This window comes from Panthera leo, chromosome D3, assembly GCF_018350215.1.
Source record: "Panthera leo isolate Ple1 chromosome D3, P.leo_Ple1_pat1.1, whole genome shotgun sequence".
NCBI lineage: Eukaryota > Metazoa > Chordata > Mammalia > Carnivora > Felidae > Panthera > Panthera leo.
The window spans coordinates 56,596,149-56,614,407 of NC_056690.1; the positions used below are offsets into that span (position 1 = coordinate 56,596,149).

The window sequence follows — 18,259 nt, forward strand, 5'->3', positions numbered from 1 at the left end:
CTTGTCACATGTGCTACATCCACATACATTATAAATCCCCCAGGACAATGTTACAACTTTTGTTTTAGACCAACACTTTTCATAAGTGGCTTTTGAGCACTCGAAATGTGCTTATTCTGCACTGAAATGTGCTGTATGTATGAAATGCATGCTGGATGTAGAAGACTTCCTGTGGAAAAAAATGAATACAAAACCTCTAATAATTTTATTAATTACATGTAGAAATTATAATCTGTATATATTATATGTATTTTTGCATACATTACATTTCACATCTTAAAAAATTTTTAATTGATTAACATATTTCTAGGAGGCAGTGCTGCTTTAGGCAATCGTGTGTGTTTAAAAGAAATTGAGAGAAAAAAGAGTGGGTTTTCCCCCCATTCCTACCTTTTACCATTTCCAGTCGCCTTCATTCGTCCCTGAAGCTCTGAGTTCCCTACTGATTTCATTTCTCTTCATACTGAAGAACTTGCTTTAGCATTTCTTATAAAGCAGGTCCATTGGCAACAAGTTCTTCCAGTTTCCTTCTTCTGTAAATGTCTTTTTTTCACAATCAAAAATTTCCATAGATAAAGAATTCCACCTGATCTTGCTTTATGTGCTTTATTTTTTTTTTTAACGTTTATTTATTTTTGAGACAGAGAGAAAGACAGAGCATGAACGGGGGAGGGGCAGAGAGAGAGGGAGACACAGAATCGGAAGCAGGCTCCAGGCTCCGAGCCATCAGCCCAGAGCCCGACGCGGGGCTCGAACTCACGGACCACGAGATCGTGACCTAAGCCGAAGTCAGACGCTTAACCGACTGAGCCACCCAGGCGCCCCTTGCTTTATGTGCTTTAAAGATGTCATTTCAGTGTCCATGGCCTCCAGAGATGAGAAGGGCTTGCTTGTTCTAATCGTTCTTCCCCATGTGCAACATGTTTTTCCTGTCTGGGTGCAGTCAAGAGTTTCTTTATCTTTGGTTTTCAGTTAGTGGGACTGGGATGTGCCTAATCATGGTTCTCTTTGAATTTCTCTTGTTCTGGAGTTCATTAAGCTACTTTAAATCTGTTGAGTTTATGTCTTTTACCATATTGGGGAGATTTTCAGCCATTTTTCAGCTCCATTCTCTCTGTCCTTCTGGGACACATTTATCCATATGTTAGAGCTTTTGAAATTCTCCCACGGGTTTCTGAGGCTCTGTTCACCTTTTTCTCAGCACGCTCTCTCTTCTTTAGATTAGATGGTTTCTATTAATACGTCTTCAGGTTTACCCTCTTTGTCCTCTGTCATTTCCCTTCTATTGAGCATTTTTAAAATTTCAACCCTTGTATGTTTTCAGTTGTTAATTCCCTTTTTTTCTTTCTCTATTGGTACTGCCTACCTTTCATTTATTGTGAACATCCTTCACTTCCCTGGGCATGGTTATGATAGCTGCTTTAAAGCTCCTGTCTGCTGATGCCACCATCTGATCGCCTCACCATTGGCATCTGTTGATTTTGAGAACATGTCACATTTTCCTGGATCTTTGTATGTTGAATAATTCTGGATTATATCGTAGACATTGTAATGTTTTGTTGTGGACGTGGAAGCTTTTGGTGTATTGCTCCAAAGTGTTCTGATGTTTTTGATTTAACAGGGACTCCATTAGAGTCCACGTAAAAAGTACCCACGAAGTTAAATTTCACTCAGAGGGTCCTGACCTTGGTGTCAGGCCTGTGCCTTCATGCAGGACTTCCTTTTCCTTATTACTGACAAAACATATGTGTTCATTTGCCTTTTGAGAACAGTCTACCCTTTAAACACAAATGTTGCTCTCACCCCAAAGCCATTATTTGTTCCAAGAAATGCATTTTCCCTTGTCTTTTCTTTAGACCGGACCAGTCCTTGATAGCATTTGACTTCTCAGAGCCGTAGGGTATGCACAGGCATCCTTCTTGGCCCTTTGTGGTCTCAGCATCAGGATGAGTCATGCCTATTTATTCTCTGCACCTTCCCGGTATGCTCCTGCTGTTAACTGTTCTCAGAGGCCTCAGTCACCTAACCACAAACTATACCTCCATATACCTGCTTACTTCTTCAAGGATCAAATATTCATTTTAAGAGATCATGTAATGTCAACTCAAAACAAGGAAGAGGTGCATTTTTCTTACCAGTCCCATAATTAGCAAGAATTGTCTTCAAGCAAATGCTAGCGGTTGTTATATAAACGATGTATCTTTCACTCAGTCCCTGCCCCGTATCAGCATTGCATCCCCTTGACCTCCTCATATTAAGAAACCATCCCACTGCTAAGCTGCAAAGCAGGTAATGGCTGCTCATGGGAAGGAGAAGGCTGTTGGTAGTTTTGTTCCTCCAGTTATACATCTGTCTTATGTAAGATATATAAGATATACCACTGGGCATTAGGATACTTTTCTCCTCAAACAATAATTAAAACTGTATTTCTCAACCTGTAATGATAAAACCACAGCAATACAATATGAGCAGTGCTCTGCCTTGCCAGGATACTGAATATCTGTGAGTTTGGAATATTGAGAGCACAGTGAGGAACAGAGACATGAAGAATTCAGGAGCTTTGGATAGGAATCTTCTGGCAGTATCTGTGGACGAGGCTGAGGGCCTTCGTCAGAGGAACAGCCATGCATTTTTCATGGCCATCCAGTGTGCTTGCTTACTGAGACTGCATCTTTGATAGAGGATTTACTAACTCAGTTTACAACTTTTAGTTATTTTGGCTTTTTGGAATCAAACCCTGACCTAGTTTTCTGTAAAACTAGAATATTTGAAAGCTTAGAGATCAAAACCTACAACTATAACCCCTGTTGTAGAGGTGGGGAAACTGAGGCACAGAGAGGTTCAGTAACTTTCCAGGGTCATACACTTCAAAGTTTGAAGCCTGACCTTGTGATTCCAAAGCCTACTCTTTAAACCATTATATTGCCTCTGACATATTATGGATGTGGTCTTGTTTTTTGTTCTGATCTTCTCCTTACACTATGCTGAACCACAGTACATTTTCACAAACCAGATTCAAATCGCATAGTGTGTGGAGGAAATGAAAGTCTCTGCAGTGGCATAAAGGCTGGAACCAGAGCACATGCTGTTGCATTTGAATGACCTCCATTTTTATTTTTAAAACTAGCAGCCACTTTTTCAAGTTTAAAAACATTCTCATTCATCCTTGCAGCAGGTTCTGGGTGAGAGTTGCTGTCTTTTGCATAGGTTTGTAAAAGCAGGAAACCTTGAGTCACTTGTTCCAGGCCTCTTCGCAGCCTGGAAGCAGACATGTACGTGAAGCCTGGGGTACTGGGTCCTGGATTAGCGGGATTCCTCATCTCTGATTTCTTAACCCTTGGATTGACCTCATTCTCTGAATGGATGGTCTAGGTGATTTCAAAGGGAAGAGTAAGCCCTTCAGACACAACTGACATGTATTTTGGCCTCTTGGGCTCTGTTCCCTCACTCACGGCCTTGCAGGAGAGGACCAATGGCCTCCATTATTGTCCCGCCTGCACTGGGAAGTAAAGCATCGAGGCCTCTTTTAAACAGCATTGATTCCTTTCATAACTGGTATTGGGTCATGTTCACTGCTCCCTGTGTATGTTGAAATACTCATTGGTTTTGTGCTAAATCCCACGTGTTACTCCCATCATCGCTTTTCTCTCTGTTGGAATAATAACTTGGCATCTGGCTTCTCCGCCTCACGACAAAACTTAGGAGGTCTCAGAGGCAATGATTTAGCATTTGTTCTCCATTTCCGTAAACAGAGTATCACAGGTCACCCATGGACCTATTTTTCTTTTTTTCTTCCTCCGTCCCCGCCCCCCGTAAGAGAGCAAATGTACACTTTTATTTACTTTACAGTAAGTTTAAATCCTTGAAGGGCACAGCATCACATGGATTCTGTGGCCAATGGCTTTAGCACGAAGGTTGCTTTGGAATTTGGCATGAACCACGGCACTGTTTCCATGAGCACGAGTTACTTTTCCCCAGATTACTCCGGTTTTGTTCAGTTTGCCACCAGGAGTCACTGTGCTCTTCTTTGCTTTGTACACATAAGCACATCTCTTGCCTAGATATAGTTCTGTTTCATCTCAAGCATAAACATCTTCAATTTTAAGAAGAACTCTGTGCTCTCTCTGGTTCTGGAGACCCCACTTTCTCCAGCAAAAATGGCCTTGGACCACAGCCTTCCAGACATACTTGGCATTTTAGGAGTCCTGCTCCCAGCAGGCCTCCACAGGTTCCAAGATGGCAGAACGAGGTCTGTTTTTCTTATTGGTGCCATTCTTTGTCACTTGGTATGTTGGGCAGGAAGAGAAACATTTGTTTACTTTGAAGAATTTCATTTAGAATTTGTTGAATTGATTTGAATTGAATCACAGCATGTCCGTTTGTATCCAGGAAGATGCAGCACTGAAGCCCACGTGTATGGCTATTTTCGGCATCCTCTCCAGTCCTCTCTATCACCTGTGCTGTAGCTGCGGAAATAGTATATGATGTACTACACAATAGCTCAGAAAAAAAAATTTCTTAAACAGCTCCTGTTTGCTGGAGTCGTTGCTCTTTTTATGAAAGCTTTGCTTGGATTTTCGTTCAGTCTCTCAACACATATTTGTCAGGGCACCGTAAGAAGTTCTGGAGACACACATGATTCAGGGAAGTTACAGTCTTGTGATGAAAACCTGGTAATAAATAGACAATAACAACAAAGTGAGGTCTGTGCTATCAGGGTGTGTAGGAAGACCATCAGAGCTGGTCTTGTGGATTCTAGAAAGGCTTCTTGGGAAAATGGGTGTTTTGACGACGAGTCACTAAATGAGTAGAAGTTAGCCAGGTTAAGAGTATGGACAAGAGCACTGCAAACAGAAAGAGTAGAATATCGATGTCAAGAGAGAATATGCTGTATTTGGTAAAGTGGGTGTTATTCTGCATGGGTATTGAGAAGTAAAGCTGCAGAGGTGAGTGGGGCCCTTGTATAATGAGTGGAGAGGTGATATTCAGACTGTGTTGTTGCAAAACAACTACTACAAACTTACCAGCTTAAAACAACACACATCTATTGTCTTACACCTTCTGAAGTCCAGGCCAGGCCTAGCTGTGCTCTGTGTTCTAGGGTCCCACCAGGCAGCAATCCAGGTATCTTCTGGGGCTGTGGTCCAATCAGAGGCTTAACTGGGGAGAGCTCTCGGGTTGTGACAGTTTCCTTGAGGCTGCAGAACTGAGGTTTCAGTCTCCTGGTGGCAGCTGCTCTCAGTTCCCAGAGGCCACCTGCGCTTCCTTGCCACATGGGCTTTTCCAGCATGGGTGCTTACGTGGCATCTTGCTGCTTCTAGACCCATGGGATTCTCTCTGGTGTGTATGCTAGCCAAACAGAGTTCTGTAGAGTACCGTAATCATGAGAGCGACCTCCCATCACCTTTGTCATATTCTGTTGCTTAGAAGCAAGGCACAGGCCGCACCCATACTCTAGAGGAAGGGACTATACAAAGATTAGAATACCAGGAGGTGAAGATTATTGGGGAGAGGAGGTCACCATAGGTTCTGTTGGTCACAGAGGTTTATACTTTAAAGGGAACAGTTGGGAGTCACTGAAAAGTTTTAAGCACAAGTTTGCTGTTTGGTGTAGAAAATACATGGCGGGTGGCACAGTTACAGTCCAGAAGACTAGCTAAGAAGCTGTTCCAACAAACCATGTAGGAGAGGAGGTTGGCCAAGGATATACGATGCACATTTTTCTGGCTTGGTGGTTGGTTGGTGAAAGCAGAGAAGCTGGAGCCAGGAACCAGTTGTAGTAAAAGATCCACATGAGGCTCAGCTCTGGTTCTCGCCTCCCTGAGCTCCAGCTCTGTGGCCTCAGACCACATCTCTCTGTTTGCAAGGGAGTCTGGGGAAGATCATGTTAATGGAGCACAGTCAACTTGCCACCACCAGAAAAATAACCTAAAATACTGGTCTTGACAGTGGAGTCAGGACTGTATCTGTCCATCATGAAGTATTGAGTGCTCGTGTTCCTACGCAATAGCCATCTTAATGTGAAGACTTTTGGCTTAAAGGGCTGCTGTATGCCAGGAGTACAGTGATGCCGCGATGTCATGGTGATGCCTGTGTGTTTTAACTCTTGATGGTCTGGCTAGGTTTGTTGGGCTGTTTCACCCACTAGCTTTTCTTCCTCCTGCAGTAAACAGGCAAGGGGGCGCCTCCCTAACTTGTTGGGATTCTGGTGTGTATTGTTTTCATGGGAGTGAGGGATCCTTGCCATTTCTAGAGAGAAGTTGCCCTGAGGACAAGTTAAAAACGAGAATTTGAACTAAGACAGTGATTGCTCGGCACCTAATGTGTTTCAGAGCACCCTTAATTACCTACCAAGATGTGAGAAGAGTCGGTTTATCATAAGGAAATAGCACGCCACATTCAAACAACTATTCAAAAGTTAGCTATTTTAATACTTGAGCCATTCTAAGAGGAGAAGTTCTGTGCATTTTTTCCCACTATGAAAAATTCTCAGAAACCATAGTGACTCAGGCAGAGCCTGGAAAATACTGGAGAATCACATGATGGCTAAAAATAAGCACATCATCTCCAGCAGGGACAGTAACCAGGGCAGAAGTAATTCAGTTTTCTGAGTGCTCATGCTGGCCAACCAAGCTCAGGTCCTCTTGGCCACCGCGGGGGCAGGCTTTGTGACCCCTGGCCGGGGAAGGGGAGCCTTCAGGCACTGAGGCTCTGGGTGCAGAGGCAGCCACGCCGTCCCAGGCCTCTCACTCTGAGTGTAGTTCCCTGGCTTGCTCCCAGGGCAGAACCAGTTATCACACTGTGTAATGACCCTGAGGAGTGAATTGGGAGGGACACACGCTGACTCATAGCCCTTGTCACCACCTACTTTTCTTCAGCCTTCCTCTCGGAGTCAATAGCAGATGCTATTGATCACAAAATGTCTTTTAGGTTGCTGTTAACATTGCAAAATGGAAGCCGTATAAAACAGCCAGACATTTGGTGCCTATTTTATAGGGTACATGATGGGGCTTTCTGAACTGGTGCGTTGTAAATGATTTACCATAAAGGAGACTCGTCTTGAGCACTCACTACTCATACCAGGAAAATCACGGCAGTGGCCTCCTCTCTGGCCACTCTGCCTCTGCCCTCACCCTCCTGCAGCCCATTCTCCACACAGCAGTCAGACCATGTCACTCCTCAGCTCGGGACCCTGCCGCGGCTTCCCTTTCCCCTCAGAACGAAAGCCCACCTCCTGACTGCGGCCTCTGAGTCCCGACGATCTGCCCCCTCCTGCACTGGCCCAGGCTTGCTCTGCGGCAGCACTCCAGCTGGCCCCTGCCCCAGATGAGGTAGGGCCTTCGTGTGGGCATCAGGCCTTGCCGTTGCCTGGAACGCTCTGCTCCTGGGCTGTCCAGGGCACCAGCTTCACCCCTCTCAGGCCTCTGTTCCAATCTGACTTTCTTAGGCCTGGAAGTAAGGGTTCCTCCTGCACCTGGCAAGTCTCTTTCAGGGATTCTGGAAGGTTATGCCTCTGGAGCTGTCACAAGAGACGTAGGCTTCTGTGAGGAACAGGACTTGCGGGTCAGGGTGACTGCCACGTGGGCCTGGCGTACGTCTCGCCTCATGTCTCTGCTAGCCTGCGGCAGGACTCGCATCAAGAGGGCTCCGTGATCTTGACCCCTGTCCTTCCGAGGGAACCTGGGTCTAGTGAGGCCCATGGGAGGCTCCTGGGTCTGCAGAGCTGAGACTGGAGAAAGACACGTGCTGGGCACTCAGACACCCGGAGCTGCTACTGCAGATGGCTGCTCACCCTCGCCCTGCTCCTCCGGTCTCTTCTCCATAGCATTTGCTTGCCGGTTTATTATGGCACTTACTAATGTATCATGTTGTTTATTTCTCATTTCTGCTGTTAGAATGTAAATTCCACAAAGGCATTTTCTATGTTTCATTCATTGATTTATCCCAACTGCCTGTAGCTTGCCAGGTACACAGTAGGAGGTCAGTAAATGTTGGCTGCTTGAATGAATGAGTCAGGGTAATTTAAGAAGGAGCACAGACTCCAGCTTGCTGATTTTCAAGATAGAGGGTGAATGGAACTGGAGAACCGAGGCCTTGGTGCCCACTGGTGGTTTATGGGTTAAAATTTTTATAGAGATTTCTTGAAAGAGAGTCTGATGTTCTTACTACTTTAGCACTTTAGTTTTTATCTTGCTAGTGTCTGGAAATGGGAAACCTGTGTACTTCATCATTGGTCGGATCAGATTCGCTGAGTAACAGCACTACTAATGTGAGCTCACATTTATCGAGCACCTACCATGCGCCAGGCTCTTAAAGACCTGTCCTGTGCTGTTCCCGACTCTGGGAAACAGGCTCTACTTGTGCGGTCTTCGGCATCCAGGGGTCCAGGTAGCAGCACCCAGACTGCCGTGAAGGCCACCTGGCGACCGGGCCCCCAAGCTCAGCCACTGCCTCCCTAAGGGCAAGCCGAAGGATTACCACTTCCATACCCGATCCCCATGCCCACACGGCTGGTGTGCTTTCCCCTAGGCTCCAAGGTGCTCAGAAAAGGGGCTGCCCACTTTTACAAGCTGACCCTGAAGTGGCGAGAAAGAAGAGCCAAACTTGGCCGCGGGCTGCACTGGTGACAGAAGCCCTAAGGGCCGTGAACTAGTAATTTCAGAATATACGAACCAGCCTCTTAATAACCTGCTGAATCAGAGCATCCTGGAGCCCCCGTTGATGTTCCACGTGGACTGGACTCTGGCCGCAGAGGCGCTTTCCTTTGTCTTGCCCTCAGAGAACGCATTAGGAGCCTACAAAGGGGAGGCGTGGAGCCATTTTCCAAGAAAAGGGTCAGACCCCGAAGCCGTGAGAAGGGTGGGGGCGCAGTCGGTCATACCGCAGTGCGGCCACTCCGGTGTCCGTTTCGGCACTCAGGAAACCCTCTTGCTGTGGGAGCTCCATCTTCGCTTCACTCCAGCCCTATACTCTATCCCCAGCAGTGGCTTTATTTACTTTTATTTTAAGTTCATTCCCATTCCCAGTTAAAAAATAAAATCTGTTGACCAAGGTAAAAAGGATAAGGAAGTGATGGCAGATCATCCACAAATAACCAATCAATGTAGGTACAGTGCATCTTCTGTCATGTTTCAGGTCTGTGGGGTTTTGCTTTTGACATACGGCATAATTGACATACAGCATAATCGTTTCAGGCATAAACATGATTGAATATTTGTATATATTGCAAAATGATCACGACAATAAGTCTAGATTAACATCTGTCACCATATGATTAGAATTTTTTTCTTGTGATAAGAACTTTTAAGATCTACTCTCTGCAACTCTCAAACATACAGTGTTGTTACATATAACCACCTTGCTGTACATGAGTTCCTCAGACTTACTTTGTAACTGGAAGTTTTTTTTGTATTACTTAGATTCAAATTAGTTAACATATAGTGTACTATTGGTTTCAAGAGTAGAATTTAGTGACTTATCACTGACATATAACACGCAGTGCTCATCCCAGCAAGTGCCCTCCTTAATGCCCATTGCCCATTGAGCCCATCTTCCCATCTACCTCCCCTCCAGCAATCCTCAGTTTGTTCTCTGTATTTAAGAGTCTCTTATGGTTTGCCTCCCTGTTTTTATCTTATTTTTCCTTCCCTTCTTGTGTTCAGGTGTTTTGTTTCTTAAATTCCATATATGAGTGAAATCATATGATATTTGTTTTCTCTGACTGACTTATTTAGCTTAGCAAAATACACTCTAGTTCCATCCACATTGTTGCAAATGGCAAGATTTCATTCTTTTTGACTGCTGAGTAATATCCCATTGTATATGTACACCATATCTTTATCCATTCATCAGTCACTGGACACTTGAACTCTTTCCATAATTTGGCTATTGTTGATAGTGTTGCTATAAACATTGGGGTGAGGGGTGCCTGGGTGGCTCAGTCAGTTAAGCGTGCAACTCTTGGCTTCCGCTCAAGTCATGATCTCACAGTTTGTGAGTTTGAGCCCTGCATGGGGCTCTATGCTGACAGTGTGGAGCCTGCTTGGCAGTTCTCTCCCTCCCTCCCTCCCTCCCTCCCTCCCTCCCTCCCTCTCTCCCCCCCTCCCTCCCCCCCTCTCTCTCCCCCCCTCTCTCTCCCCCTCTCTCTCTCTCCTCCTCTCCCTCTCCCCCTCTCCCCCTCTCCCTCTCTCCCTCTCCCCCTCTCCCCCTCTCCCCCCCTCTCCCCCCCTCTCCGTCTCCGTCTTTCTCTCTGCCCCTGCCCCACTTTCGCTATCTCTGTCTCTTTCAAAATAAACAAACTTAAAAAAACAAATAGAAATAAAAATAAACATTGGAGTGCCTGTGCCTCTTCAAATCAGCATTTTTGTATCCTGGAGACAAGTACCCAGTAGTGCAGTTGCTGGGTTGTAGGGTAGTTCCATTTTTAACTTTTCAAGGAACCTCCATACTGTTTTCCAGAGCTGCTGCACCAGTTTGCATTCCCACCAACAGTGCGGAAGGTTCCTTTTCTCTGCATCCTCGCCGACATCTGTTGTTTCCTGAGCTAATTCTAGCCATTCTGACAGGTGTGATTTGGTATCTCATTGTGTATAACTAGAAGTTTCTACCTTTTGACCACCTTCGCCTATTTCACCTACTCCCCAGCCCCCACCTCTGTGGGGTTTTTAACTGAGTGGAAAGGACCCGGGGGTGGGGGGGAATATGCTCTCAAATTAGGGAAGAAGCTGGGGATGACCAGAAGATCAGTTGCCTCCTGAGCGTGTATGCACGCGTGCACATGTTTTTAATGTCTCTGTGGCTCTTGTCAACAGTTTTAATGTCATATTTTTAGCTCCTCTGTTTATGACTTTGGCAGAAGGAATACAGCAGATTAAGTGAGAAGAATGTTTAAATTCCATCAGAGCTCCGGCCATGAAGGATAAAGCCTAGTACAATGCTTTTCTTTGCTTTATCGTTATGAATTCATTGGGCCTCATATGGCCCAAATGTAGCATTTTCCATAAACATTAAGCTACTAATTATTGACATTAGACACAGTGATGCTGTGGCTTCACTAAGACAGTGAATAAGGCTACTCTTTGTTTTTTTACAACTATGGTTAAAATGTCTTAGAATCATATTTAGACACCAAATCCTAAAGGCATTAATTAAGACACAACTGCTCAAAGACTAGCATTGTAAATCACGTCCACATCCAGTGAGTAAAGTCAGAGAATTACAGGGACTTGTACAGAATTTATGTCTATTTTTCTCTGCTTCTGAAACTCCTTTTTATTTTGAAAGGGAAAATTAGGGAGAGAGAGAAAAGCTTGAGGGAAAAAAAATTCTTGTAAAACAGGACTACCACTAATTATGTTTTCGGGACATCAAATACAGCTTCAAAAAAATTTTTGGAATGGTTGATAGCTGCGAGGAAAAAAAAAAAATATCTGCCGTATAGCTGAAGGAGCTGCACTCTCTTTAAAAGCCCTTATGTAAATGTTTTTCATGTAAGCATCACTGAGCACAGAAGCATGGGAAGGCACAGAAGCGAAGTCACCGTGGCCCTGGGTGCTTCTTAGGAAGCAGGAAGGCAACTACTGAGGACCCCGATATCTGAAGCCGGGATAGATGCTATCCAGGACATTATTGGGTCATTTCACAAAATGGAATATACATGGTAACTTACATAAAAGTAATAGATCAATGTTAAATTTGCTGATATTCATAATTACAATTTTCTAATAACATCCTTATTCTAGTAGCCCGGGTAAATGGCAGAATGATATCTGGCACCCCAGAAGCTGGGTACACTTTGGAGTATGTTTGCTTGAAAGGAGACAGCAAGACTTTCAGAGCAAATAAACAAAAATACAGTTCTTAACAGTCTAATGGGTGTCATATACCTTAGGATATCGTTTACTATTCTAAAAAGTAAACCATGAAATCATTAAATAGAATGAACAAAAGCCTTCATTTTTACTTTTATGAATTTTACTATTTAGTATTTCTCAATGTGAGAAATAGCTGTGAGGGATAGATTACTTCCACATCAGATTATAGCTTGTGATGATTTAAAAAGCTCACTTTATCTTCTTTCGAAAAATGAGCTTTCAGTTTAATGCTTAATTGTCTAGGTTTTAAAACTTTAAACCTCTGACGATACTAAGATCTTCCGCACGGCCTTCCTGTTCTTTAATTTCTTCATCCCTTAAAAGCAGTGTAAATGCACAGTTGACGGGACACCTGGGTGACTCAGTCCATCAGGCGTCCGACTCTTGATTTGGGCTCAGGTCACGATCTCATGGTTCACGGGATCAAGCCCCACATCAGGCTCTGCGCTGACAGCACAGACCCTGTTTCGGATTCTCTCTCTCCCCCCCTCTCTCTGCCCCTGTCCTGCATGCACGTGCACTCAAAATAAACATTTAAAAATAAAAGCACAGTTTACTAGCACTGCCCTCTCACACCTCATTCATTAGACATTTATTTCCCTTTGTTATCAGTTTCTTTCCAAACAATTTAATCACAATTTCAAAACCCCTGATTTTAAATTTCAAATACTAATTACTTCCTCTGTTAACTCAGTTTTTCAAATTTATTTTCCATTCCTTTCTCCAGCCTGTGAGTGACTGTCCGGGGCGGGGTGGAGGCGATTCCATTGTTTTCATCTCTGTCATCTTGAGAGAGCCACAAGCTGCATGCATGTGTACCAGGTGAAAGATGGGGACTGTGCACCCCAGCCAACCTGGACAGAATCCATGAGACGGGGAAGAAGCCGTACCTGCCGCTGCAGCATCAGTCACTGCAACAGCTCCGGCCTGTCCCCCAGGAGCCACGTAGGGTCTCCTGTGGCCCCCTGTTCCTCCCCAGCGAGCTTCCTCTGCTTATTCATAGTTCTCTGCCTGATAACTTGATCTCGCAGGGGGCTTTGGCTTGCCCACGACCCTTCCACTTTTGCTTCATTTCAGGTTTTTTCTCAAGCTGCATTTGATGATGTCCTAAAAATATAATTAGTAGTGGCTTTTACAAGCAGTCAGGTTTCTATTCCTTCCGTGTTTTTCTTTTAAAGTTTACGTGGGGCTGGATAGGGCAGGGTGTGAGAATGAGTGTCTGATGAACATAGGTCAGCTGTTGCAATGAGCCACATCCTAGCCGCCGCCCTGCTTAGGGAGAAGTGCCCAGGGTGGGTCACGCACTCTAGGGAAGCCCCTTCTGCAGGGCGCTGTTTGCTTCAGAAGAGGTAATGAACATGGCCTTGACTTGGACGGCACAGTACAAACTAGCTTGCCCCTGCCTACTCAGACTTAAATGCTCACTGACTCGATTTCCCTACGTGAACTTTGTCCTGGTTCCATCTAGAAGGGCCCAGGTGATAACAGAAGAGGATCTGAAAACCAAGTAGGAGCTCTCTGGGGGAACTTGATGATGTTTTGTTTGGTCTCCTTTACGTATTGTCAGCTCTTGCTGTCAGTGACTTGGACGTTGGCCTCAGCCCCTTGAGCTCTCCCCGGTTTGTTGACCCGGATAGATACCTCTCCTTGGAGTGGTTTTAACGTTATTGATAAAAACGTCTATTGAGCGTGGCCTCTGGGTCAGGCATGGAGCTTGGCCTTGGGAACATTAAATGGTAAAACAGATGCAACCCCTACCTGTAGACTTGAATGGGAGAATAGGCACAAACGGCTGTGCGGTTACAGGGGACAGGTGCTGCGGCCTCCCGGAGTGGCATCGTCCAAGCGGATATCTGCATGGCACTACACTTAGTCCCTCAGAGGAGAAGAGGAGTGTTTGAGGTGAGGGGGTCGCATCGCAGCATGAATCATGCTTTGTGGTCATGTGGTCGGGAACACTGCCTTGTCCCTGGGTACGGTGAGTGTGGCCGTGCCTGGGCCTTTGTCCACAGCTGTCGCTCCATGAGATCGTGAGCTCCTGGAGAGCAGGGATCTCCAGTGGGACGTGGTTCATGGTAGGTACCGGGTAAACCTGTATTTAGTAAATAAGAGGTGTTGAACTTCCCTCTGGAAGCTGCTCTCTGTCAGATATGATGGATATTAAAATATGACGTATTGCTGATAAAAAGGCCTGAAGTAACTTGATTTTTCAGAAGCTTCTCCCTCAGCGAGGCTGGCTGGTAGCTGCCCTCAGAGGAGGCACTTTGCCAGGTCAGCATGCCCTCACCCTGCCTCCTCTGCTGTTATCCACACGGTTTTCTCTACCCTGCCGGCATGGCCTGTACAGAGCCTGGCCAGTGGGGCTGGAAGTGGTGTTCGAGGAGTGTTTTCTGTGGGCTCCTGCAGAGATGAAGGGTTCTTGCAACTTGATGTGAATCAGAAATGAAGCAGAGCATCAGCTCTCTAGAATCCTTGGGAAGGTCTTCTGCATGGGCCAGGTTTGCGGGTCACTGAAGATTTACCTTCGGATACTCAAATATTTTAAGTCCTTCCCAATTTAATGTTTCATTTTAAAATATATTAGGCCTTTCCCTGTATTTTTAGAAGAAAATTCTCTCTTTTCTTTGTAACGGATTTTAAAGGGTATGATGTTGTCAGTGCTTCCTGAGGGGGCGTATGACTTCATGTTTATAACTGATGACTCCAGGCACCGGAACTCTTCCTGTTTGCCACTTTGTAATTAGGAGATTAGTCGAAACTTGTAACTGCTGTCAGTATACTTGGCTTCATAACCCCCTGCCTGTTTCTGATCCGTTGGTGCTGATAAACCTTGAGACTGGAAACCGCATAACCACGTTGTATTTACTTGTTCATGTATTTATTTCAACATTTGTACCTTCACTAAATACCGGTTCGGCCCAGCGTGGTGCTAAGTACTGGGGTTACAAAGGTGATGAACACTGGCCCCTGTGTTCCCGGAGCCTTCTGGAGGAGGAGTGTGCAGGATGTGGTGGGGAATAGGGCTAATGGAAATACATAAGAGGAGCCTCTCCACCAGCCTGAGCTACCACATGGTCGAGACTGTGTTCAGAGTAGAAGGGCCTGGGTGGGCCGCGGGTAATGACCCTGATTTTCTTTTTTTTTTTTTTTTTTTTTTCTTTTTAAAATTTTTTTTTTCAACGTTTTTTATTTATTTTTGGGACAGAGAGAGACAGAGCATGAACGGGGGAGGGTCAGAGAGAGAGGGAGGCACAGAATCAGAAGCAGGCTCCAGGCTCTGAGCCATCAGCCCAGAGCCCGACGCGGGGCTCGAACTCACGGACCGCGAGATCGCGACCTGGCTGAAGTCGGACGCTTAACCGACTGCGCCACCCAGGCGCCCCAATGACCCTGATTTTCTTAATCCACAACGTGTGTAAATTTCACCACATCTACCTTGTTGCTTCTGTTTTGGCTGCAGAAGCCATTGCCTATGTCTGTGTCATGTTCTAGGTTGTGATCACCTATTAGGAGCTGAGCTTCTGGTGGGTGAGCTCTTACCTGACGTTAAGGACCTTCTTTCCCCTAGCTTCTATCGTCATTAGTGATGCTATTTAATCACTTACGATGCTGAGCCCCAGACAGCGCCCCTCTCCGGCCCCTGCTGTAAAGGCGTATCTTTCTTCCATCGTAGTAAATAAATCCTAGGCCAATATCTTGACACACATGAATGTCTTTTTCCCTCCAGACTTCCCACTTAACGTTTCAGAGTCCGTCATCGAGCCTTTCCTGGATCAGTTATGCTTGTTGTAATTGTCGTGATTTTTCAAGTTCTAACATTTCTTCTACGTTTACTAGCTGTGTTCTGTAAAGATCTTTATACCCTCCCTCCCTCCTTTCTCTGTCATTATAGACTGGAGTTTTATTTATTCAGTGTGTTCTAGCACATGAGAGCCATTACACTTTTGACATGTAAAACTGTCCCAGCTGTGGCTATCTGGAAGGGAAGCACCTTCAAACTGGCCCCTGTTCCCGTTGACCTTGGCCCTGAGCACATCCTTGCTTTGCGACACAAGAAGGTGTCCCAGGCTCACGCCATACCTTTCCTGCCCCACCCACGGAGTCTGCCATCTCTCAAGAAGCTCTTTCTGCAGAATAAAACGTAGACACCAGCACGTAGGCACCTGGAGCACACGCTGCTATGGAGATGTCATTGCTCCCAGGCGCTTTCAGTGGCTAAACTAGGAAACAAAAGAGAAAAAAACCTACACTTGCTTTGAATTTTTTTCTAAAGTATTCATCTGTTATAAACTTTTTTGTTGTTTGTTAGAAACTCAACTATGGTGATGCTTTGAGGTCATCTCAGAACCTTTCCTCTTAAAAAAAAAAAATCTTAAAATCTCTTAGTTACATCAGTTTTTCTTCTCTCACCAGAGGCACAAAGGACAGCTTAATCTCCTATTAACTTGAGGGGGGGAAAGTCCTCAGAAAGATTAAATAAGCTGCCGAAGATGGCACTGTCCTTTTAACGTCGGTGCTTTTTCTAAGTGTATGTCGGCTACTTTTGTGATTGGACAGAGTCCTTGGGGATAGCTTTTATACTTCTTAGTAACTCCTTTATACATTTGCAATGTATCTAAAAAGCATTTCTAATGTTGCCTGTATTTATAATCTATTCTGGTTACTTTCAGGTGCGGCTAAATCAAGTCCGGCATCTAAGCCAGGATCTACACCTTCTCGTCCCTCATCAGCCAAAAGGGCTTCGTCCAGCAGCTCAGCATCCAAATCTGATAAAGATTTAGAAACACAGGTCATACAGCTTAATGAACAGGTAACCCCTCAGCCCTGGCCCTGTCTCTGAGAGGGGAGGGACCAAACACCTGTAGGCCTGAGATAAGGGAGGGCAGGTGAGGGAATCTGGTTCCAAATGAGTAAGAATAAAAGGAATCGTTCAGGCAGATGAAATCAGCGGTCCGCCAGGAATATAAGACGTTAGTCAAAAATCCCAAAGCTGTACATTAAGACGGAAGGACAGATGACTCAGCCCCAGGTAAATGCAGGTTTGTAGGCAGCATCCCCCTCCCCCACACCTCAGTGCCTGTCCGGAGCTCCAGGCCAGACTCTGGACTGTCTGCCCACTTCTGGCCGGTCGAGATAGCATTCATGACTTTAGTCTCTCTTCCTCCTTCCTTTCCTGCACAAGCTATTTGTTAAGCTTGTTCTGTGTGACAGACTCGGTGCTTGGTGCTAATATAATGGTAGTGAGATAGCTAACCCTCCCCTCCCCCCCCTCCCCCCTGGCCCCGGAGCTTACAGCAGTTGTATGGGGTAGGTGATCTTGCAAACAAAAGCGAGAACCTAATGCTTGCCACGACAGCGGATGTTTCATAGCGCAGAAGCACTGACCCCAATACTGGGGGATCAGAAGGCCATGGTTGTGGTTGAAGTCGAAGAACTTTTCCTTCTCATCTAACATTCTTCATGGTTATGGTAGATGTAGCTCTGCTGCCTTTGAAAATTTCCATATAAAAGTTTAGGTATGCTTTCTACTTAACGATAGCTAATTTTGCCTGAGATTATATGTAGCTTAAAGGTAATAAAACGATTGGTAGCATGAGGCCCACTGAAGAAGCCACCTGCCCTGACCCTGAGGTGCAGAGTCTTTTATCCTGGCTACTCCCACTACCCGGAGAGGAGCCTCTATTCAAGGTTCTTAGGCTGTTCCCAGCCAAGTGGCTGGGCCATTCCCAATGATTAATCGGATTCCTGATGAGCCAGCAAGAGTCTGGAAACCATTTTTGAGATAATTGTATATTTGCAATCAAGAATCTAGTTTAAAAGCAGGCAGCTGCTTAGCTAGCGTATTTCTTTACAGTTCTGATCACTTCAGTGAAAATAGTGAAACCTTAAGTTATCCAATGGACAGGACTTTGATTTAGAAACTCTGGAATGTTCTAATTACCTGCTCATTCTCAGTTGAGAATGGTATTCCCAGTAATGAGTTTTTCTCACATAAAAGGCAGGTACGACAGCCATAATGAGCCTTGGGCTACATGCCTAAGGCTCAGAGCAAATCAGAGTAGACCTAAAGAGATTCAGGCGTGGGTCTATAATGCTTTAGATTTATAACCCTTTTCTCATAGAAACCCAAGTTCTTTTGATATCTTGATTATCTCATGTTTTGTCATGATTTCTCTCCTCCCTGTTGTTTCCCCTCTACCACACCCTGGTCTCCAAACTTCCAACCCAAAGTATAACCACACAGAAACCTCAAGACCCTTCCTGCCCCTCTGCCATTCAGCCTTAGTCCACCAGACCCACTGCCTCTCCTTGGGGCTGGCTCTACACTCATTAGCTGTCCGCTTACACAAAGAGCTTCCCATCCCCAACGAGCCCAGACCTCATCC

At 45.3% G+C, this 18,259-nt stretch overlaps 1 protein-coding gene across 5 annotated transcripts in view; it reads left to right on the plus strand.

Annotated features, from left to right (window-relative positions):
- Window positions 1-18,259, plus strand: part of MAPRE2 (microtubule associated protein RP/EB family member 2) — a 158,467-nt gene that overhangs the window by 130,446 nt on the left and 9,762 nt on the right. For all 5 annotated transcript variants that reach the window (XM_042909477.1, XM_042909474.1, XM_042909476.1 and 2 more), the window contains one exon: window positions 16,544-16,683. In XM_042909477.1, the coding sequence (XP_042765411.1) occupies window positions 16,544-16,683 (140 nt within the window). The remainder of the gene's footprint in view (window positions 1-16,543; window positions 16,684-18,259) is intronic.